Source organism: Corvus brachyrhynchos, unplaced genomic scaffold (assembly GCF_000691975.1).
Source record: "Corvus brachyrhynchos isolate BGI_N302 unplaced genomic scaffold, ASM69197v1 scaffold783, whole genome shotgun sequence".
NCBI classification, from domain to species: Eukaryota; Metazoa; Chordata; class Aves; order Passeriformes; family Corvidae; genus Corvus; species Corvus brachyrhynchos.
The window spans coordinates 1,167,461-1,190,869 of NW_008236979.1; the positions used below are offsets into that span (position 1 = coordinate 1,167,461).

Here is a 23,409-nt window from a genome sequence, read left to right on the forward strand (position 1 = left end):
CTGCTACGATAATGTCCCATTTTACTGACAAATCTTTTCCCCCCTTGTCAGGTCCATGTTCTGTGGGTGTGGAGCTGTGCAGCCCAGCATGTGGCAAGCCCTGGCTCTTTGCTGAGGCTGGGCCAGGGATGCCTGGAATGCTGTGGCAGCCCTCACCAGCTGGAAGAGGACACTGCGGTCAGCAGCAAAGGGTTAATGAGGCTCCCTCAACAGACTTTGAGAAATTTGCCCAGCCCACTACAAAAGCTCTATTTCCCAGTTAGTGCTGTCAGCTTTTCTCCACACAGGGCAGTTACACTCCTGTGAACTCTGGTCATGATGACAGATAACATGTATGTTAATAGGAACTAGCTGGGATTCTTTTCTGTGCCTGAAACAGGCATCTTCTTTATCAAAACTGTACTGTGCGACTGAGAAACTTGAATTTTCTGGCAGCCTTCAATAAGGAACTATTTTCTCTTTACCAGTGAAGCTGGATTTTCCAACTCTACTTTGCCATTGTGATGATACTGAGGTCAGGCTTGAGCTACATTATTTGCATTAGCATTGCCACTCCAAATTTGTCAGAGTTTTGATTGTACCAGTTAGCAAAACCGCCAAGTGTTATCAGCATCAGCCAAAATAAGCTTTGTTTCAACACAAGCTATCCACAAAAATTCTTTCATTTTTTAATTACCAGCTGTTGTCTAAGGCATGCAACTAATTCATGCCTCTGATGTGAGGTTTATCATTTGGGTGCAGAAATTATGTGTATCAATCACATTGGGCAACTCTGTTCTGTCCCATCCCAACACCTAGCTATTTCAGAACACTTCCAGTGAGGTTCACCAAAAGGTGTTGGTGTGTTACACAAGGCTGAATGTGGCTGATGAACAGGTGTGTTTCAAATTATGCAGCAAGACCTTTGAGATGTCAGTACCCCGTCACCTCCTGTGAAGCTTCCCGAAGGATCTTGCTCAGGATATTTGATAAATCAGGTGTCTGCCTTCTCAGAGCCACTCCTTAGTATCCTTCATTTATCATCTCCCCACAAGCAGGGTGGGACCAGAAATCATCTTGAGCAGGAAATTCATCCTTCTTTACCCCTTAAGGAAACTTCTTGGCAAGATGCCCTTCTTGAGCAAGAAGGGGTTCCCTCTTCTGTGCTCCCATGGAGATGTAAAAGAACCCCAGATACTTCTACACAGATGGGAAAAATCTGTAACTGGTAATTACCATAAACTGCACGTGGCTCTCTGCCCCAGAGTTGCACAAATTAAGGAGACTCTATTATTTTGCCTTTCTTACAGTCAGCAAATGAAGCCAAATAAGTGTAAATATTTTCCTCAGAATCAAAAAATGTGTGCAGCAGGGCCAGGAACTGGGTTTAATGGCATGAACAGGAGTGTGATCAGTGCCATGTAAGGGATCACTCCTCACAGGAAGGAAACAAAGTCCTATTGGATTCAAGATTTCTCTAAAGCCCATCCTCTCCTGGCTCCATACCTGACTGTGCCACTTTTGCAATTCTAAAAACTAATTTGATGTTTTTGTGAATGATAAATCATATTCTTTCAAAAACACAAGTTTCATTTTGTTTAATTTTAAGCTATAGATTTCAACAGCATTCTGATAAAATGTGACCGTTCATATAGGCTGCTGATTTGTGCTACAAGTGTGGTACAGCTGATTAGATCACTTAAAAATATGCATTTTTCTCACCCAGCCAGTTCAGCTAAAACTAAAACATTGCATTATTTTCTTCCCCTTGTGTTGTTCTGTTTTCATTCTTTTCATATGGTATTTCTTGAGTTAATTTTTATTCTTTGGTATAGTAGACATCAACACAGCCCTTCTTTGCTAATGTATTTTTAGACAGAACAAAAGAGATTTATTTTTATAAGATAAAGGTGAAAAAAAGCACATTGACAGCAGCTGTGTGTTGCTGGTAGCAAATAATCTTCCTCCTTATTTCTTTCTCTATTTAAAATTTTAAATTGTTCCTTGTATGAAATCTTTGGATACTAACACTTTGTATTAATGGTGCTAGTCCGAATAATGCAAGGGTTTGATATTTCATGAGACAATCTGCCTTTGACAAAGCCCTGGACAGGCAATTCTTTCATATCTTTACAATAAGGTAAGCCATCTTTTCAAAACAATTTAAATTGAATCTTTAAAATGTCAAGTGAGACACACCGTTCAATATGTTTGGCTGTCACGTGGAAAGGTAGAGCTTTTTAAAATCAAATGTGCCTCATTTCTCCAGGAATTTAAGGACATATTATGATTTGCATTCAGTCTTTTACATTATTTAAATATTTTGACAAACTACAAGTGCTTCAGAATGACAATAAAAATTTAATTTTATGCTACTTAAGCATGTGTTCACTACAAAAATTATGCCAAACATCAATTGATAAGAAAGCCATTATGAAGATTTCAGCCTCAGTCACTTCTTTATTGTGACACTCTTTCAACAATGGAGTAAGGTAAAACAACTACACAAACAAACCTCTTCAGCCTTTTATAGAAAAAGGGACAGCAATAATTAGCAATCTAAAATATGAACTCTCTGGTCCACTTACATCATCTTTATGTACTTTAAATGTGACACAAGGAAAATAGTTTTAGGAGAAAACCTATGCTTGTCATAAAGGCATATGTGCAGGTATGCTAATGAGAAAAGGGCCATTTTTGTCAGAATTCCCTGTTAACAAAACCAAAATACTTTACTGCATAGCACAGCAGTTTTTCTTCTTTCCAAAATCACAGCCTATCAAAATGCACCTCATAAATATTTGTAAGCCCAGAACTAAAATAACAAGAATAATTAAAATTAACTGAATAGGACTAATAGGCAGAGATCTCAGCATTCATATTGTGCCTCTTTTCCTGCTTTTGATCCTATCTTAATCTGTGACTTTTTAGAATTTTTTATGCTACTCTAATAAACTACAATATATTATATATATATTGATTAAATCCTCATAAAATAACCAGAAATTTGCATGACTAAGCCTACCAGGGTCTTTTGGTTTTTCATCCTTGTTTTTCTTTCCTAAAGCAGGCTCCAATTCTCAAATATGTGTCTATTTATAGAAATTTTAAAAGGCCTTTGGAAGGTAATTTTCCTGAGACTTTAATGCAGTCAGGGTATTCTGTGTAGCCCTTGGGTCTAACAGTTGTTTGACAGGCTGCTGGGACAGAAGCAAAGCCAAAAATCTTTGCACATTCCCAACATTTGAGTTATTCTTCCATAACCAAAGCTGACTGAAGTTGGAGTTGCCACTAAACAACTGACCTATAACTGACCTATCAGTAAATCTGTCTGGATGGAGTCCCTACAAAAGTTGGGGCTCTGTTATTCTCCTTTTGTCATAACACAGTATCAGGGAACTTTGTAATTTCAAGTAGTCTCCAAGCTGCTTTAAGTTGCTCTGTTTCCAGTAATTAGGGAGCAGAAGTTGATAGCACGTCCAAATCTCTTTTTGTGGCATATTTCCAGGACAAAACAGAGCCAATAATCTGCTCCTTATCTTCAACTATCAAGGATATAAAACCTTCCAGAAAGAACATGGCTCATCACCAGCCCTTGCACAAACAGAGCACGCCCATGTTGCTGTGCTGAGGAGCACAAACCTCCCAGCTGCCACAAGGGTCTTGCAACACCGGAAGCATAAGCAATATGTGAAAATACAGGCTGGCAGTGGTGTCATCCCAGAGTTTTTCCTTTTTTTTGTGGCACTAGGAAAGCTTGGGGCCAAATGCAGATGTCCAGAGCTCTAGATGATTAGCTTTGTTCTGAGCCACTGGGCTGTAGATGAGCTTGCCAGAGCCATGCTTTTATGAAAATACATATTCAAGATTTGCTTCTGCCTTTCCATTTCCAAGGCAAATCTATAGTTATTCCCTTTTCTCTCACCTGATTCTTTCAAACAAGTTTAACTCTCTAGCATTAACAGGATATAAAGCATTCTGAATAATGAACTTCACCCTCTTCCCTTTAATTCTGCCCATTACTTGTAAAGAAAATCTGGCTGTACCTAAGGACTCTCCTCTGCCTTAGATTACTTTCACCATCTGCTCTAAAGTTCCCCTTTCCTTCAAATACTATATTCCATAAATCTCCAGCTCACAAAACCAATAGTTAATATTATCTTTGCTTGCTTTCAGTGATTTAATTAGCAGCCAGCATGTATTATGGAAAATCATAAATATTTATAACTTCCAAAACATTCCTTTAATTGCTGTTGTGTGATACTAGAAAGGATATACTAAGGCAAATTGGTCTTGTCTCTATTCAATTTAAAATTTGTTCACTTGACCAGAAAGAAAACACTGGAGTTAAACAATAGAAATATCGAGCAACTCTTTTATTCTTGGCTCTGCCACTCAGATACTGGAGGTAAGATTCTCCAGGGAGCTGAGTGGTCTTTGTCTATACATATCAGCAATTCCCTAGGGGATGGAATACACAAAGCTACTTCCACATGACCTCCATCCAACCTAAGAAATTCATTAACCATCGTCAATCTAAAATTGAAATGACAGCGAGAAAAATGTTGCTTTTACAGTTTTATACACTTATCCTTCTGTGAAAGCCTCAGTAACTTGTACATTGCTGTACTTGAAACACAGTTTCTGAGATTCCTTTGGAGAACATGATCCTCAGTGAGTGTTTTGATCCTCTTTTTCCCACCTATGTGAAGGCCACTGCTACCAAAATGCATTTATGTCCTTGATAATTCTCAGGCTGACATTTATAAAACCACTGGATACGTTCACTTGCACATTTTCAGAGGCAGCTGCAAAAGCCAGACTTTTCTTCCTGCCCACTAAAATCTGTTGTTCCTCTTAAGACATAGAAACAGGCCCAGAAAAATTGACCATTCCTAAAAGGAGCTATGCCTCAAAACCCTACTACATGGGTTAGAAATTATTTTTACTATTAATTCTGGCTTGTCATAGTGGCCTACATTAATTCAATCACACCACTGCCTATTCCCTCTGAAATACACTGACAGTGAAATTCAGTGGCACTGTTTCAACACTCACACACAAAGACTAACTCTATGGAAAGAACAGCAAAATATTTGAGCATATCCAGCAATCCTGGTCCCCTAAAAAATGTTTCAGAGGGGTCTGATCTCCACACAAAGGTGTCCATCAGATTCTGAAGATGTCTCATCATAAATAGAGGCAGCAGTTTCACTGGCTGCTTTGCCACTGAATGGGCCAGACTTATGGGCCAGAATTTTGACACAAGGCACATGAGGGCAGATAACATTGCTTATCTCTTTTCCTTGGCTCCCCAAACTCATTCCTCCCCAGACTTATCTAATGAGCTGCATTGTTCAGAGGAGATACGTGTCCCATAACTGCTGCCAAATCTCCATCTTCCAGTCAATGAAGGTAGACTTGAGGGTTGAGAATTTCTTATTAGCTGGATCTCTTCTGTGTTATCAGAAATTACACACACATTGTCAACATAAGCAGCAATTAAGTATGAGATGCAGTGCCTTACTGGCCACTGCTTCCTCCACATTCCTTTGAGACTTCTTTCTTTATTTTCATATATGGCACTGCCTTGTACCACTCTACCAACAAGAACCAGACCCAGACTCAACCACTGCTGTAGGTGCCTCGTGCCACAAGGAGTGACAGACACTCCTGACTCGGTTTTTACAACGCCTTGCAGGCTGATTGCCTTGCATACCATTCAGCATGTGGAGAAACACTTTTTTGGTGTTATTTCTTCTGGTGAAATATCTTCTTTCAGGCAATGCACATATCTCAGGACCACAAATTGGCTCCTTATGTGAACCATAGATCCGGCCCAAGTTACTTCCTGCCCTCAGGCACTTGAACCACTCCTTAATTAAGGGTGACAGTCCTACAGAGTTGCCTGAGCAGGTGATTATGGCAGCAACCATCCTGCAGATAGCACTGTAGGAACTTGAGGCCTTGCTCAGGAACTGAAAGAACTGGGTTCTGACACGGCTGTGACTCACAATCTCCAGAGCACAAAAGAGTATCTGGGATTTACATGATGGACAAGACATGAAAAGATGAATGACATGATTATCATCATCCTATCCTTCTCCTGAAGCGATTTTGAATGAAAGTGCCTGTGGTTTCTCTGATCTGAGTGGATCACAATAATGTCAGTTTACACCAGTTATATTCAGAGCATGCCAGCTGATAAGAGAGCTTGGGACAGAGACACATAATGTGTAAATCCCCCATGGCCCAAGAGGACATAGATTAGTCAAAATGGTAGTGGGTAGAGAGAGCTTGTGCAACTTCACTAGTAAAAGCTATTAAATGCTCAGATATTTATTTTGTCCCTAAGTTGTAAGACTACTTTTGTTATTCCCTCTTTTTAAAAGAAGCTAGTCTGCCCTTGATTAAAAAAAAATAAATAAAATTATTAAGAGGTTTGATCATATGAAAATGTACAAGGGTTTGCTTTGACAAGGCATGTTCATCAGACAGCTAACAAAAAGACAGCTGGTGGGGGACACAGAGCAAGGAAGAAAAGCTCCTGCTCTGAGCTCCCCCGCAGTGGAGGGTCAGTCATTACCTGTAACACGAGCTCACAATAACCAGTTCACTCAGGAAAGCATTTCATGTTGACTGGGATGAATGTTACATAAAACAACCCCTCTGAGTGGGCTCAAACGGCCTCGTCTTGCTTTCCTGCAAACTAACAAAACTTCAGGAAGGGAAAATGTTAATGAATTAGGTGCAAAGAGAGACAAGAAAAGGCAACATCTGTTATATGCAGCATTGAGGGGATCATTCTTACAAAGGTTCTCGCTCACCCACACCAAGCCTATAATTAGACGCCGTGTGGGCAGGTCTGCACCTACTGTTGTGGGACTGATTCCAAGTGAAAAAGGCCGGCAGCGACCAGGATTTGACAGGGAGCTGGCTGAACAGAGCCTGCAAGCAGAAACCCCTTCTGCATTCAGAGTGGTAAGTGCTGAAAAATTGGTGGGTTTTGGGGGCAAGTGTCTGCACAAACTGCAGATCAGGGTTGGGGGACTCCAAGGACTCCTTGACTTAAAATATCCAGGCTGAATGGTATGGTCTGAGTGAACATGCAAAGAGCAAACAGCAGCACTCAGAGAGAGACCCTGGCAGCAGCTGCGAGTCTTAAAATTTTTCAATTCCAGGAAATCCTAGTAGGAGATTCTGGGCTGTGACAATGCAATGCAGCTTGGAAAACAGGGTGGATTTGGTGGGGCTAAGGTAATTTGGGACTGAATATATCCCTGTTTTTAAAGGAAGAACAAAATGACAGTATTTGCAGATGGTATTTGGGCTTCTTTCATTTTTCAGGGAAAATGCATTAAAACACAAAAACCAGCAGAAATTAAAAAGGAGGATAAAGCAGGCTACATATTTAAGCATTATTAGGAGCACCAAAAATTTATAGGGGGAATGGAAAAGGGGAGGAATTATAGAACTGTTTCTTGGAAGAATGTGAAAAGTGAGACTTCTTTTGGTAGACTGCTGAGCACATGGAATGAACTAGTCATTGATGAAGGCTATTCTGCACTTCAGAAATGGCAAAAGGCCAACAGTGTTGGTCTTGGAGTTGACTAAGTTTAAAAGCAGCCTAATCATGGAGACAAACAGTGGAGATCACCTTGGGAAGACAGACAAGTGGCCAGGTGGTGGCTGCAAGTCAGCTGAAGGCTCCCTGGTTACTCAGAATTGGCACAGACACTTCCCAAAACTGAATCACGTTTGTTGTCGGTTTGTTTTGGTTTTTTTATGATGCTTGTAGTCAGATTAAATTATCGTAATTGTGTCTGTAAACTTGAATGTATGAATACCAGTGTAAGGTCAAGGTGAGAACCCTATTATTTAGGAAATCTGAGCAAATACTGCAAAGTAGGAAGGCCGACTTGTTATTAAATATGTTTTCTTCGCTATTATCCTACAATTTCTTTAGGTTGTTCACCAGTTCTAAGCAACTGACCTAAACACCTTAAAAGCCTAAATCTTACAGCACCCTCCAACATACCTACTAACCTTTTATTGGAGCTCTTCCCACATTAAATGCCTCAAGAAAATAATTTGCATCACTACTCTGAGTCATTCAGGTCAATGTCCTAGTCCACTGTTTCAGTTTAAGAGGTCAGTTGGCACTCAGAAAAATCTACTACCCAGGCCAGACGTGTGTGAGCCCTGCCTTACCGTGGTTATTACTTTGTAGTGGGTGGTTTGGAGGAAGAAAATTGGCAAACAGTTCTGCACGTCTTTGCTCTGCTACAAAATTGATTTCTCTAATACTAAATTTGTGGGTTCCAGAGCTGTTCAATTAAGGCCAGTTTCCTCCTGCAGATCTTCACTGTACCTAAAAGCTGGCGAGCAAGCAGGAAAGGAGGCTGACCAATGCCAAGATGGCTTTTTACTTGTTATTGCTCGTTTGCATCGAAGCAGTGCCAAAGAACCTTCATCCAGAATCAGGACCCTGCATTGGGCTGTTCATGGGGAGGAGATGGAGATGAAATTAAGTCTTTAACAATTATGCCAATTACCTGAGTTATCACACCATATCACCAGCATTTTCCTCAGTACTCTGCACATCAGTTTTCAGTATTTGATAGTCTGAACATACAGTGTGCCTGAGCCACTGATTGTGGGCTTTGCCTAGGAAGAATGGTATTCTTTGTATGCTTGTATAGAGTAGGTGGAACAACAAAATTACACTCAAATAAACAAAAAAATATATATATTGTACTTTCAGGCATTTGTATCTGGGTAAATACGTACATGATCCCTGTTATGATGCCTAAAGGTACTATTGTAATTTTTTTTCACTTACTGTCTTTTACCATTCTCAGTAATGTTCAATACTTGGGTGTACAATTAGTTCTCTAAATCCTTCGTGCTCAAAGCCATGCAAGAATTTGATGGGAGAACAAGAAATTTAACCTACAACTCCTGTATCCAAAGCTTATATGCTGAACTCTGGGTGGGTTCTCCTCCTTTGTATTGATTTACACTTTTAACTGAGCACTGAGCCAAACCACTGAAAAATAAGAAAGACTTAAATTAAACAGTGGAAAGACAGAACTGAAAAAATATTCTCTGCTTAAAGACAGTGCCAGTGCAGGAAATATAGGAAGTATGGTTGGAGTGGTAAGGAAAGAAAAGAATTGAAAAAAAATTCACACATCAAAAAGACCTGAAAGAAGGTAGAGAACTTAAACTTCAGTATTGAAGGGAACAAAGCAGACCTGAAAATTGTAAAGTAGTATTCTCCCAACTGCATCTGTGGAATCAAAGAATAACAAGTTCCTTGGCACTTCAAAAGTCACTACTAATACACTAGCAAGACTTTGAAGGTCTTTTCAGTTACAGCTCCCTCAAATGTCCACTTCAGTTCTGCAAACATGATATGCAGTGTGACAGCATTTAATTCCCCAAACACCAAAAAATAATCCTACATTCAAAACCTGCACATTTTTTACTATACCTTCGTCTACATTAAATACTTTTTCAGTCTGAGCTCACGTCCAGCAATACCAGTGTTGAAAGCTGGCATTCAGTGTAATGCCAGCAACTGCTTCCTCTAAAATCTTCATCAGGGATGATCCAGCATGAGCAGTGAGTAAAAAAACCCCTAAAGATAAAAAGCTAAAAGACATAATCACACCTTGATCATGGTAAGATATGATACATGATATGCTGTATGATATAATATAAGATACATGATAAGATACATGAGATTGATATGATATGATATGATATGATTGATATGATTGATATGATATAATGGTGCACAGTAGCAAGAACTGTATTTTTAAATCCAGGAGCTGCCTTCTGTAGGCTGAAATGCAGTAATGACTCAAAAAATGACTCAATTTTTAATCTACTTAATCCATGCATTTAATTTTAATCTACTTAACTGTTGTAGTATTGCATGTATATAATTTTACTTTCTTAATCAAAATATCAAGTGGCAGAGAAGATCTTCCTAAAATTCAAGTATCAGGTGGCTTAAAATGTTGACCTTATAAGACTGTCAAGTTTGCCATGTCATGTAACTGAATTCAATTACACAACTTAATCTTTTAACAATTTTTCACAATTTTTCTTTCATGACCGATTATCCTGTGGAGAGTTTCATTATTCTGCCTCAGGCTGACATTAGACTGAAATTCCACAGGTCTGAAATTCATCAGGTCATTCATCCTAGTTTTTTACCTAATCTCATATTAATTTTCTTCTAATTAGGTACCTGGAATTTTCTTAAGAATCAGTAACTTAAAAAAAATTTGCCAAAATTGTTTTTTGAAGCATCTCAGCTATGAATTACTGAAATTCAATTATTATAGAATATGTGGTTCTAGCAACTGCTGTAAAGTAGATCTAAAGTCCTTGTCTGAACAAAGTATCACCATGCATGCTTCTTTTTTTTCTGCTGTGAATTTCACCTGGTTTTGGTAAAGAAAGACAAAAAACATTGCATATTTTTAAATTCTTCCATGCATGAAATATTTTTTCTTAATTCTCATCTTAATTCTAATGGCCATAAATTGTAATGTTGGCATTATCATCTTCCTTATGAAATCTCTTCTAGCCATTAATTCCTAGTTACAAATATTGCCCTTTTTTGCCCCCTTGTTTTCTTCCAGTTTCTTCCACTTCACCAAGTAGTTGTTTTTAATTTCTTTTCTATTATTTGTTTTCAGCATAAAGCTATCCAATTTTCATTGAAGGAAACAGTGGCCATTTTTGTACCCTGGTACTGCTCACCAGAGAAAGAGATAACAAGGGTTAAAAGAGAATGGTGAGTAAAATTCTTAGCAATTCGATACATAACAAATGTTGTTTAAAATGTTAAAAAATATCTATTTATGGCAGTGAAATTACTGGGTTAAAACGCTGATAATGAGAACTCCTGAGATCTGGCCTTGCTTCTCATTAGAGTCTGTGTGCCTGCTTGTGTGCATGTCCTAGGGAAGGTGTGTGGGTACATGTGTGGGACTTGAAAATACACTGCAGACAGTCATTATGCAGACTTTCTCATATCTCACCAGCCATGCACTATGGCCCATGAGTCACTGATTGAGCAATGGTGTCCTGAAGGTGACCTGATGTCCTGTTGTGAGGGACAACCACTGCTCCAGTCGAGCTTTTATGCATTAGGGTGGCAGTCTATGAATATTTGCAATTTTTTTTTCTGAGCTGAACATCAATTTAAGAATATTTAGAGCTGTTTTTGCATGTCTTCTGCCCATTGAGAGGTTACCTGAGCTCAGAATTCAACAGCCTCTTTCCAGAAGCACTGGTTAGGCTGAGATCACATTCAAAAACAAGTCCTTCCAGTTCCTCTTGTTCAGCTCTACGCCTCCTAAATGCCCAGTGGAAGAATTTTCAAATTGCATGCTGCCTGAACTCTTTTTACATAGTTTTTTAACCTCTTTGCAATCTTTTTGTCATTAACATAGACCGACACAGAAAGGCTTCCCACTAAAAAATTATCTTGTAACCAAACTGCAACTCTCTTAATTACAGAATGTATCAACATTCCACAAATAATAAAATTTCTGCTGCTTCTTTTTTTTTTCCCTGGCCACATGTTCATTTCTATTTTCTGCCATCAAAGGAAGATCCTTCAAAGAAAATTACTGACCGCATTTATTTGGCAACAGCCTCCCACATTGCCTTAAATCATTACTTGCCTTTCAGGTTTTAGGTCTGAAAAGAAATTCTACTATCCTCCCTGCTGTAGTGTTCCTGACATGGACTGTACATCTCCCAAGTATGAGAGCTGTCCATTAAATATTAAGAAATCCCATGGAGCTCTCCAATTCATTTGATGAGCCGTATCAGCTGTGATTTTCCTTCACTGTCATCAGGTTCTCATCATGATGATGGGCACCTTGACAGACATTCCAGCTGAATGGAGCTGCTCCTTTTGGCTAACAGTTGGGACTTCTTTGTTCTTGTCCTTCACCAGCTGCTTAGAATAACTCCTGATCCCTTTCTTTCCTATTTTACTGCCAGAATTCCTCTCTGCTTTCCACTCTCCTTGAGCAGATAGTTTTCCTCTCTGTTAACAACATCAGTGGATAAATTAGGCTTAGGATCAGAACTGTATTTCTAAGGAAATTTCATGATTCCTCTCAGCTCTGCACTTTGCAGCTCCTGCTCACTGCTGAGATATTCATGCTCACTCCTCTGCCCAAACACACAAACAAAACAAGCTATTACCAAACAGGGACTTCAGAGTTTATTAGAGAGTACTCTGACCTATCCAGTTTGGCTTTGTTAGGAAACCATGTCATTACAGCCAAGTAATCCCACTTCCATCAAAAACAGGCACAGAGGTGGATCATTCTTCCTGTCTGATGTGTATCACACAAGCTTCAAGGACAAATTCTGTAAAATTCCCAATTGTTTCTTCTTTGTTTCTGAAAGCATTTTGTAGTGTCAAGGGCCTTTGGAGTGTTGTGTTTCTGGCTTTCTCACATCTGTAAAAATATCCCTTAGAGAGTGTTATACACATAGTGAGATTATAACTACTGAATTTACCTTTTTTTCTTAATATTTCTAATGAGCTATCCCAGTGGCCAGGGGTAACAACTCAAATTTTTGGTTTAAAAGAAAAGCAGTATGTTAGAAATGGGAGGTGAGTGCCATAGGAATCACCTAAAAGAAGAGGAAATTGAGAACAGCGAATGTGGCAAAAGAGAGGGGAGGGGGTGAAATTAATGGAATTCCTGCCATGGAAAAGACAAGTAAGTTAAGCGTAGAGGAAAGGAATCTGATCAAAGTTTTCCTTGCAGTGAGAGGCCCTAAGCTGCCAAGAGTGCAGACTTCAACTAGTTACACATAACCACTGTGCTTGTTGTACCATACCTCTCACCTATCCCATCGCAGCTGGGAAAAAAAATCAGACCCCATGATCTGACTGACTTCATCAGCAATCTGCACGAGGTGTTGTCTGTGCAAGAAATGCAATGAACAGCAGAACTGTGTGGTGGGGAAGGATCACTTCCCACATCCTACTGGTAACACTCCTCCTCAAGCAGACAGGATGCTGCTGGCTGTGGGGCACATTGCTGTTTTATGGTCATTTGGTGTCTGCCAGGACCCTTAGGCCTCTTTCTGCCTGATGGGTCCCCTCTGTGCACAGACCAGTGTGTGAGGTTACTCCTCTTCAGGTGCAGGTCTTTGGATTTCTCTTTGTATTACACTCTTTTAAGAAGGACAAATCACTCAAAATAAAATGCTTAACCTGTGTATTCAATTTGCTTTAGGTGGTTGGAATGTGGATTGTTGCATTTTATCTCCTTGGCACAGTAGCAGGTGAGAAATTGTATCTTTAAAAACTACCACTAGAAAGTGAATTCAGATGAAATGGTACATAGGAGATGATGACTGTTATTTTCCTTTACATTGACATTGTAGAATGATTTGTGGGTCATTGTAGGGCAATGTCTATTACTGTGCATGGAACTAATGCTAAAAGGCTCTACTGTGTTTAAAATTTATTATTAAGAGCACAAGAGACATAACCCTGTGCTGAAAATCCACCGAGAAATTCAGAGTCACGTGTTCTACTTCTATCAAGGCAATGCAAGATCTGTCTTTACATTACTGCTCTATACAAAGAATTGACCAGCAGCAGGGTGCTCAGCACAACAGTGCTGAAACATAAAAGCTGAGTGTAAGTGAGCACGAGACCCATCTGCTCTAGAATAACTACTAGATTGAAGAAAATGCTCGTATCATTCGTTGTGCAAGGTTACCTTCATTCGTGTGACAAAGCCATGATGCTTTGGAGCAGAAAGCATGCAGGAGCAATCCTAACAAGCATTTCTTGCAAGGCTTTTTTTTAACAAGAAATTGTACTAATCCTTTTCAAGCCTAGAAAGTGGTGTCAAAACAGTGTTGTGGTCCTTACTTGGTTTATCCTCAAATTATTTAGCTCCCCTTGCCTTCCCACTTCAGGCAATACGCATAAAGGATACGAAAATGACCTTAGAACAATTAATTTCAAATTCAGTCATAAAATTAAATCTTTTTTTTTTTTTGCTCTTCAGACTGTTGTAGTCTCAAATGCATCATCAAGCATAAGAGAATCATACATATAAACTAACTGTTTCTCCTGCTCTAGGTAAAGAAGTTTGCTACCCCAGGCTTGGCTGTTTTACAGATGACCCACCCTGGTCTGGGGTACCAGGGAGGCTTCTGACAGGTTTGCCTGATTCTCCAGAAGAGATGAACATCAGCTTCTCTCTCTACACCAGGGAAACAGGAAACAACTCACAGGTGACATTTGTTTTTAACATCAAAAGCTGACTGAATCCAAAAATGTTTGTGAGCTTGTTACAAAGTCTGTGTCAGTCACCATAAATAGGCAAAAAGTCAGAATCAGAAGTTTGAAGGTACGGTAATGAATGTACTTTGGAGTAAAGCACAAAAAAATTTTTCTGAATGAACTGTAGGGCACAAAAACTTTACTGGTATTTTCCTGAATGACAATATAGGTTATGGCACCTTTTGCATGTATTTAAGTCTCTGAAGAAGGTTGAATCACATAGGATACACTCAGCAGCAGGTTGCTCAGCACTTCCGTTGTTGAAATAAATCAAAATACAGCTTGAACTACTTTCCATTAAATTGAAGCATATCTATGATCTAGGACACAGCCCTTCCACACCCAAACTCCCTGAGCTCACATCACCGCCCCTGTATTTGTTTGAGAACAATACAGACAGATAACATTCTCAAGGAAAAATAGATAAAGAGTAGCTTGCAGCAATGTGTGAAGATCAGCTTCACCCCTACTGCATGCAGTCCTTGCATGAAGTCCTTCCAGCCTTTCTGGAGTGGCTAATGAGAAAAACAGGCTGCAGCTTAGAAGCAGAGCAGCACATTGAAGCCAAAGGTCAGGTCTGTAAAAGGACAAGCTGGAGAGGGAATTGTGGTGCTGGTGGGCTGCTCCCTGGAGAAAATCATCATCTCAGGCTGAGACACACTGTGACAATGTGGCACTTTTAGGTTGCTTCATAGTCTGCAAAAGGGGGTTCTTCAAGCAATAAGCAGAATAGAAGGGAGCAGCAAAACCACACAGCCACAACTTCAGAAGTAACAGTGGAACTGAGAAAGAAGAGATAGAGGAGTCCCCAAGTCCCAAAAAACCACAGACTTTGTCCTTTCAGAGTAGAGTCCCTTTAGTTCTAAGGGTATGACCTAGCTGACTTTTTTAAATGTTTGAAAGTATGAATAGATAAAACCTTTTCTTTTTTTTAACATATAGGTGATCTCGGCGATAAACTCCTCGACCATCCAAAAGTCACGTTTTTCCTCACATAGGGAAACCTCCTTCATCATTCATGGATTTGGCAGCACTGGAAAAACAGGCTGGGTGGTAGAAATGTGCTTGGTATGAGAGAGTATCCTCTGGTTCCCAACAGCTCTGTCAGTGTCCTTTAGGTGTTAATATTCACCATCCATTTTCCAGTTCATTAGGTAGTAGAACATGCAAACCAAGAATTAAATTTTACAAAAGTCAAAATGTTTCCCCTCAGGAAGATGCAGCATAGTCAAGGCTCCTTGGTCATCTCTGACATCGTTTTTCTCTAGAGTTTCCATTCCCAAACCCTGCAGATCAATAAAAGCAATGACAGAACAGAGCTGTCCCCAGCCTCTACACTCATGTCTGGATATGGGATTAGACACCAATTCACTGCTGCTCCCATTACCAGCAACTGAACCTTCCTTCAGTCCAAAGGCCCTCCTGCCTTGTAAAGCTCAAGTTTCAGTCTATAAATACTACTCTGGTTCACCACTATTCTGTTCTTAGAGACAAATAAAAAAACAACCAACTAAACAACCACAAAACCCAAACAAACCAACACAAGAACACCACTAAACTTTTTTGGGTTTTGTTTGATACAAAGTTCAGTGAAAAAAAAAAATTCAGATATGAAATGCAGAAGATCCCACAAAACCAGCAGAGTGTACCTTGGCTCTGGCAGACAAGCAAGATCTGCTCTACTTGCTGCTGCTTCTGTGTTGGCAGGGAAAAGGCCAAGCTGGGAAAAGACTTCACTGGATACTAACTCACAAATCTGCAGCACTGCTTTTGTTCACAAATTCATGAAAACTTTAAATCTGAAATAGTAATTTTTTTTTTTTTTTCAATTGAAAAGAAACAGCAATTCTTTCTGGCTCTCTACACTACAAATTTATGGTCCCCAGAGGAGAGGAGAGAGTCCAGAATGCACTATTGTTTCACTTCTGTTTTCCTTGTCATTCACCTTTAGCTGTTTTTTGTGGACTAATTTTGTTACCACTCCTTGTTCTATCTGAAACCTTAAGTGACCCTTAGTCACAGAAAGCTGTAACTGCAGACTAACACATGATTCTTCCACTAGAAAAATCACTGATCTCTACAAGACTGTGCCCAGTACCAAAGTGACCAATGCTTCCTTTGCTGAAATAGAACCTTTCTGCTCTCCTCCAAATTTTTTAAGTCTGACATAACTTTCACAGTTTTAAACCTAGTTGGTAAATAAGTGTACTTCTTACAATTCAGTTAAACTACCAACATCCCTCAAAGAAAGCACACACTGCACATAATCTCTACTGTGCAGTTGTATGTCCTTTCCAAGTTATTTTAAATATGTAAAGAAATGGTGTATAAAGTCAAATATTTTTATTACAGTTTTCATAATCGATATTTTTTTGAGGATTGGCTTCTTATATTCTGTCTTGTAGGAAGATGCATGTTTCAGTGTGGTACAGGCTACAGTGAAGAGTCCCATTTAGTAAAGAATGAGAAACTTCATTATTATGTTACTTTTTAATCCTTATTCTGATTTGAGTCTCTGGTTGTTATTTTGTTTCTTTAAATACTTTGCTTTGTGTGTTCCCACATCAGCTGTTACTGGAAGTGGAAAACATCAACTGCATTGCTGTGGATTGGAAAGAGGGAGCAAAAGGCACCTACGTCAGTGCAGTGAACAACATCCGTGTGCTGGGGGCTGAGGTTGCTTATTTCATAACAACTCTACAGGTAAAAAACCCTGCTTTACCACCTGCAATCCCTCAGTGGACGCAGTGGGGTTGTGACGCTGCTGCTTTGGGTTTGAACCTTGCCCAGTAGGGTCAGGCAGGGCTGTACAGTTGAGATCCAGCTAATTATACTAATTATCAGCCCTGTGCGGCCTTCTCACAGCCGCAAACGACACAAATGAGGCTAAGAAGATTAATTAGAGACCAGTAGGTGGCAACATTTCCATATGATGTTACAGGCAAGCCAGCATTCCATAGAAAAGAGGCGAGTTCAGCGCTTACAGGGGTTTCCCAGCATTATACACACGTGCCAGAAGCGCATTAATATCTCAGCTTAGCGCAGCTGCCTTAATTGATAATCCCAGGTTTGCTGTCTACAGGCACAATAAACTGTCCAGTTGCCTTCTGGTTGTGAGCCTCATGTTCCCAAAGGCAGGTGCTCACATTTACACACAGAGTGCAGCTCTGCTCGTTTGCAAAGTCATCATCAGCATCTCCCACCGATTTCAGAAAGACTCTCGAGTACTTGGAGCAGCTGAAAACCAGAATGTTGCCTGGCACTGGACTTGATCTTGGTTGGAGTTGCTGATCTTAAAGTGCAGCAAGAGGTATTTCAGAGCCCACGAGGCAAAGTGCCAACCTTGCCAGCGCCTGAGAATCAAAGAACACTTTCCCAGATTCTGCTGGGGTAAAATCTACTGTTCCTTCCTAGAAAAATCATACCTAGACTCACATATTTGGCTTCTGGATCTTTCTCCTGTATGTATAAATATCAGGTCATTGGGAAATGGGTTCAGTTTCTCATTCACTATCTCTGTTAGTGCATCATTTGCAGTCTAGGGCACCATTTCTTCCCTTACAAAAATGCATAAATGATGCTTAGACTTCCTTTTCTTTTCCCTAATTTGCAAACTCCTGGAGTTTGACTGTAGGAAAGGTTAAGCTGCATTGTAAATGGAAACACTGCAGTAAAATATTTTCAGAGGAATCTGCCATCTAACAGTAAAGGCAGACAGGCCCGTTCTCCAGATCTGCTTTAATTTTGGTATGCACATTACAAAACCTAATGTAAAAACTCAAGCAATTAGCAGCCTTGTTGGTTGTGGTTCCTGCAAAACCCAATGAAATGTGTCTCCTTTATCTCCCTTTCCACCTTCAGTGCAAGTGTAATATCTCAGCAGTGCTGGTCTTGTACAGGTGAGACCTGGCAAAGAGGAGAATGGATGTCACCCCACCTGGGCTTGGCAGTGAAAATCTTATTCATTATATGATCACATATTCTAAATAGACATGGAAAACAGATATGTGACAAAAAAAAGGGCTGCAAAGTAGAATAAATAAAGAAAAAATAAGATCATTTTTATGGAAGATGGCATTAGACATTGATCCAAATGGGAAAGATGGTTTACATTTTGTTCACCCAGGATAATGGAATACAGCAAGCATATGCTGCAACCCTACAACAGTGAATCCTTCATCACTATGCATGTAAAATTCCAGATGGGATCATTTTTCTGTCAATTCTTAGTGTAATTTAAACAGCAATTAACTCAAGGAACTCACACACCCTGTTTGCTATGCAGAAAGTGAGTCTAAGATGTTCCCAGAGGCCCATAATGTCAGACCTTCTCTTTCCTTGTTATTCAAAGCCTGTGTTCTTATCTCCTACCACCACCACTTTAATGGTCAGAAAATGTTCGGGTACTCCCCTTATGAAATCCATTTAATTGGCCACAGTCTGGGAGCACACACTGCGGGAGAGGCGGGAAGAAGGATCCGAGGCATCAGACGGATAACAGGTAGGCTGCTCACCCAGATGCAGAGCTAACAGCATGTGTTTAAAGGAAAAAACCTTGCAACACGCTGGGCTGTAGATTGGAATTAAATTATTGGCAGTGGTGGAGATACCTGTCATGAGAGCAGGCAAAATTTATGCTTCTCATAGGGTAATTTCTACGTCTTCTTCCTCTACTTAAGAGCTCTTTAGTGAAAGGACAAGCGTAGCTAACATGTTTGTAACATCACCATCATTCACTGGGTTACAGCAAGCCCCACACAAAGACAAGGCAACAAGAACCCTTAGTTTTCCCTATTTGTAAATCTTTGCAGGCCAGTAATAAGCTCAGAGATCATGAAATGCCTCCTTCAAAGTAATTATATGCCATTATAAAATCTATTGAAAAAATATTCTACTTATGTTGGAATAAGTCTTCAGAAAGGTTCACAAAACCATACCATTGAATATTTTTTACAGTTTAGCTTGGAATTCACATCATTATTGGGCTTGCCTTTCACAAAACTAAACATCTGATGTCGTAAGTTGGCAAAACACATATTAACAAATGCAGTATTTCTCTCCTCCCTCAACCAATAAATGCGGGGGTTTTTTTAGGTTTAGACCCTGCTGGGCCCTATTTTGAAGGTACTCCTCCTGAGGTGAGACTGGATCCTTCAGATGCAAACTTTGTGGATGTTATTCACAGCAATGCTGCTCACTTTCCTGTGGCAGGTAAGTGCTCCTGTGCCAGTAGGTACCTGCAGGGATGGGCATGGCACCAAGGCACTGACAGCTCCCCATGGATGTTTTAGGGTTTGGAATATATAACACCACTGGGCACCTGGACTTTTACCCAAACGGAGGAACTGTGATGCCTGGATGCACTGATTTAATTCCAGAGATGAAACAAAGTGATTTTGAAGCCATCATTGCAGGTAAACATACAATTCCAACATGCATTGTACTTTATTTTTGTTCAATTCTGAAACATGAACAGTGAAAACTGCCATCTGTTTGGGAGAAAACAGGAAAACAAAACTGCTTTTTGCCTGTTTACTCCTAAGTTAAAAAGGAAGTAAGAAACAATAAAGTCTGGAACAGAACAGTGGCCCACAGAGAATGCTCTGGGGAGAGCAGGTGTCACACATGCCTAAGCTTCCCTTCTGTAATTTGAAATTGGATGCAAATCCCAAAAAGGCAGGAAACAGGGCGTCTGCAGGTCCAACAACCCCAGCAGGAGACTTTCCAGGCTGAGATAGGCCAAATCAGCAGCATGACAGCACCACCTCTGGTTTCTTGCAGATGCTGCGAAGAGCATCCAACACTTCTAAGGCATGAATTAGCTAAAAGCACTCAGGTGTTTCCAGGGACTGCGCATGCCTCACCTCTGTACCTGAGACTTCTCTCTTAAGAGATTTTGGACAGTTTGGTGGGTTCTCCATGTGCTGTTAAGCCCTTAAAAACTGTAATGAATGTCATCTTGCTGTGACATCTCACACACACACACACACACATATATATATATGTATATATAACTGTCTTCTGTAAAAGGGACTATTGCATCATAGCAGACCAACGCATCTCACTTGAAATCTTGTGGTAATGGTACACCATTCTCCACATAATACACAAACAAAACAGCAACTTCTCCTGCAACTAGAAATCCAGACCAGAAAGAAATTATTCCAAGCCCATGCTGCTGTTCTGTTCTGTGTCTCAGCTGTTTCCATGTTGAGACAAGTGCAACTCTTGTAGAGGATAACAGGAGGTAATTTCACCTAAGCTCACAAACTTTTTTCCAACAGACGCTACAGTGTTTGCAGGGTGCCACCACTCACGCAGCCACGAGTTTTATTTTGCAAGTATCCTCTATCCCACTGGATTCCTCGCATATCCCTGTGACTTGTACAAATCCTTCAATGAAGTAAGTATTTCAGCCCAGGAAAGGGCTAAGGTGTAAAGAAAATAGTCCAGGTCTCTGCAGCAGATAGCACTTGGATGCTGGTGGCTGAGGTCCCATGGTGTGGCTGGGCAGGAGGAAGCACAGCACACAGCAGTTCCAGTCAACTGTTCCGCTCTGGAAAAGGAATCCTGAAACATAAATGATGTCACCAAAATAGTGGGGGAAAAAAATGAAAGCTCATGGAATTCTCACCCCAAACCTTTATGCAAAGGGAATATAAGTTAGATAGATCTATCCTACTAATTCCTACATTTAGAGCCTCCAGAATCCTTGGCTGCTCTCTAATTCACATTGGGCACTGTGAATACATGCACTTTGGAATGATGCTCCTTTCAGTTTCCCCCATTTGTGAATGCAGGCAAGTTCCCTTCCACTAGGAGGGTAAAACTGGCCTATATTTTGCACTAGAATCTAACTGAAAAATACTTGAACTAGCAAGTTTCAGACTATTATCATGCACAGGTATCAAACCTACTCATTCTGCACCCTCTTGGGTGCAGGAGCCGTTATCTAAAACAAGTTTTTCAGGTTTTGGTGTTAAGTTATGAAAACATACAGCACTGCCGCAGCTTTGCAAGATCAGAACAGAATCTTGAGCCTTAATTTCATCATGGCTAGCATGAAAAAAAAATATTCCTCATTAACTGATGCTCTTACTTTCCCTAGGGAGACTGTTTCCCATGTCCACTGGAGGGATGTCCAATGATGGGGCACTATGCTGACAGATTCCCAGAAAAATTGAAGAGGGAAAACCAAAAGTATTTTTTAAATACAGCAGCAGATGAACCTTTTGCTGGTAAGTGGAGAATAGCTAATGAAAATGCTACATTACTTATCAAAATTCATGCTCACCAATGGTAATTTGGATTTATTTTTGCTTTTATTTATGCAGCTTGGAGACAAAAAGTATTTATCAAACTGTCTGGTGTAAAGAAAACAAGGGGAGACATAAACCTGGTTTTCTATGACACACTGGGGCACGCAAAAGAATATGAAATTGCCAAGTAAGTTAAATTAATATTTCCCTATAGCATTTAATGCTGCTAACATTAATCTACACATTTGCCACATATTTAAGCAGTGTGAACACTAATCCTGCATTGCAAATATTCCGCTTAGCATCAGATATGAAAGAAGTTACTACATAAGTAAGAGCCATGAGGGCAGATGGATGGTTGTAAAAAGGAAGTGGAAGACACTTCCATTTCCATGAGTTCTGTGTTTCGGAGCTCCAGGTGAGTGATCCCTGCAGCAATCCCTTCAAACTCAGCTCACATGGGCTCTGGGGACAGCCCCGGTCTCACTCTTGTCATCTCCCCATGGCCTCCTGCCTTGGGCACATTTAAAGTGTTCAGTGATGGCTTTCATCCTTTCCTTGTTCAGAGCCCTGCTCCAGTGACCTGTGCTCTTACAAAGAACAGCAAAAATGCAAATTTCTGTTGTAAAAAAGGGAAAAGCCGAAAATTTGTGGAGAATGTGATTTATTTCAGTGATCTCTGAGCTTTTAAACCTAATGTTTCCGTTTTCATTCTGTTCACAGTGGAGATCTCTCTCAGGACGAAGTTTACACAAAATATCTTGATGTTGAAATCAACCCCAAAAATACTACAAAAATTGAATTTCTCTGGAATAAAGCCATATTCTCTCTGCTCTGGGCAAGACTGGGAGCAGAATCAGTCAATATAATACATGGAGCAGATGGACATAGGTAAATATATCCCATTTAGAGGTCAAAAGGCAAGTGAAATACCCTGTGAGAAAAGATGGAAAAATGGTCTTAAATTAAACACATGGTTTGTAATTAACAATGTGAATCTCAAAAAGGACAAGTATTGCACTTTGGACAGAAAATCAGATGTTTGACTACACACCAGGGAATAACTGTCTGGAAAAGAATATGGCAGTGAATAATTTGAAATGTATAGCTTTTCCACAGCAAAACAATTACAAACTAAGATAAAGCCTATTAAACCTCAAATTTTACAGCTGGTCCCCAAAAGAAGGAAATTCACCTTGTTACTGTTAATATACAGATGCTAATAATCTTTGCAGCAGGCTTTTAGGAAGCCTTAAATGGGATTATGGGTTGGACTAACAACCCTCAAGGCAACAGCTGACACCCTTTCATTTTTCATTGGGTGAAAAGAAATAAATCTTGATTCAAGCTTTTTTTTCTTCCCAGGTCAACTTTTTGTGGCCGTGGAACTGTGGCATATGGAGTTCCTCAGTTACTTACACCTTGCTAGAGGTCACCAAGGTCTGTACAACCAGCTGAGTAAACCCTCAGTCTTGTGCATGGAAATCTTGGCAACAGTGCAATTAAAGCAAACTTAAAAAAAATAAAATTGTTGCTCCATTTGGTTTTTTCAGTTCTTTGCAAACACACTTGTCCATATTTCTCGTGTTTGAGCCACGTTTATTGTGCTTGTAACTATGGAGCCACCAGAAATAACGTGTGCTAAAATCCATTTATGGCACTGCAGTCTCATCTGACCAGTTCCTCAAGGCAAGAACTGAGTCCCACCACACTGACAGATAGAAAATCTGGGATGTTATCTAACACTCTCGAGGCAACACATGTCCTCAGAACACCCCTGCAGCCAACAAGGGCCCCAAAAACCTCCTTTCTGCAGCC

The 23,409-nt window shown here is 40.0% G+C and overlaps 1 protein-coding gene across 2 annotated transcripts in view; it reads left to right on the forward strand.

The window, feature by feature from the left end:
* Positions 1-23,132, forward strand: part of LOC103611809 (pancreatic lipase-related protein 2) — a 35,243-nt gene extending 12,111 nt beyond the window's left edge. Inside the window, exons 1-14 of one of the 2 annotated variants that reach the window (XM_008629377.2) lie at positions 6,642-6,960; positions 10,695-10,792; positions 13,269-13,317; positions 14,129-14,283; positions 15,275-15,400; positions 16,901-17,035; positions 18,725-18,833; positions 19,427-19,543; positions 19,624-19,746; positions 20,617-20,735; positions 21,441-21,570; positions 21,667-21,778; positions 22,315-22,482; positions 22,957-23,132. In XM_008629377.2, the coding sequence (XP_008627599.1) occupies positions 10,790-10,792; positions 13,269-13,317; positions 14,129-14,283; positions 15,275-15,400; positions 16,901-17,035; positions 18,725-18,833; positions 19,427-19,543; positions 19,624-19,746; positions 20,617-20,735; positions 21,441-21,570; positions 21,667-21,778; positions 22,315-22,482; positions 22,957-23,020 (1,410 nt within the window). In that variant the 5' untranslated portion in view covers positions 6,642-6,960; positions 10,695-10,789 and the 3' untranslated portion in view covers positions 23,021-23,132. Of the gene's footprint in view, positions 1-51; positions 6,961-10,694; positions 10,793-13,268; positions 13,318-14,128; positions 14,284-15,274; positions 15,401-16,900; positions 17,036-18,724; positions 18,834-19,426; positions 19,544-19,623; positions 19,747-20,616; positions 20,736-21,440; positions 21,571-21,666; positions 21,779-22,314; positions 22,483-22,956 lie in introns of those variants that run through there. The other variant, XM_017728614.1, reaches the window with a different exon arrangement.
* The last annotated feature ends 277 nt before the right edge of the window (positions 23,133-23,409 follow it).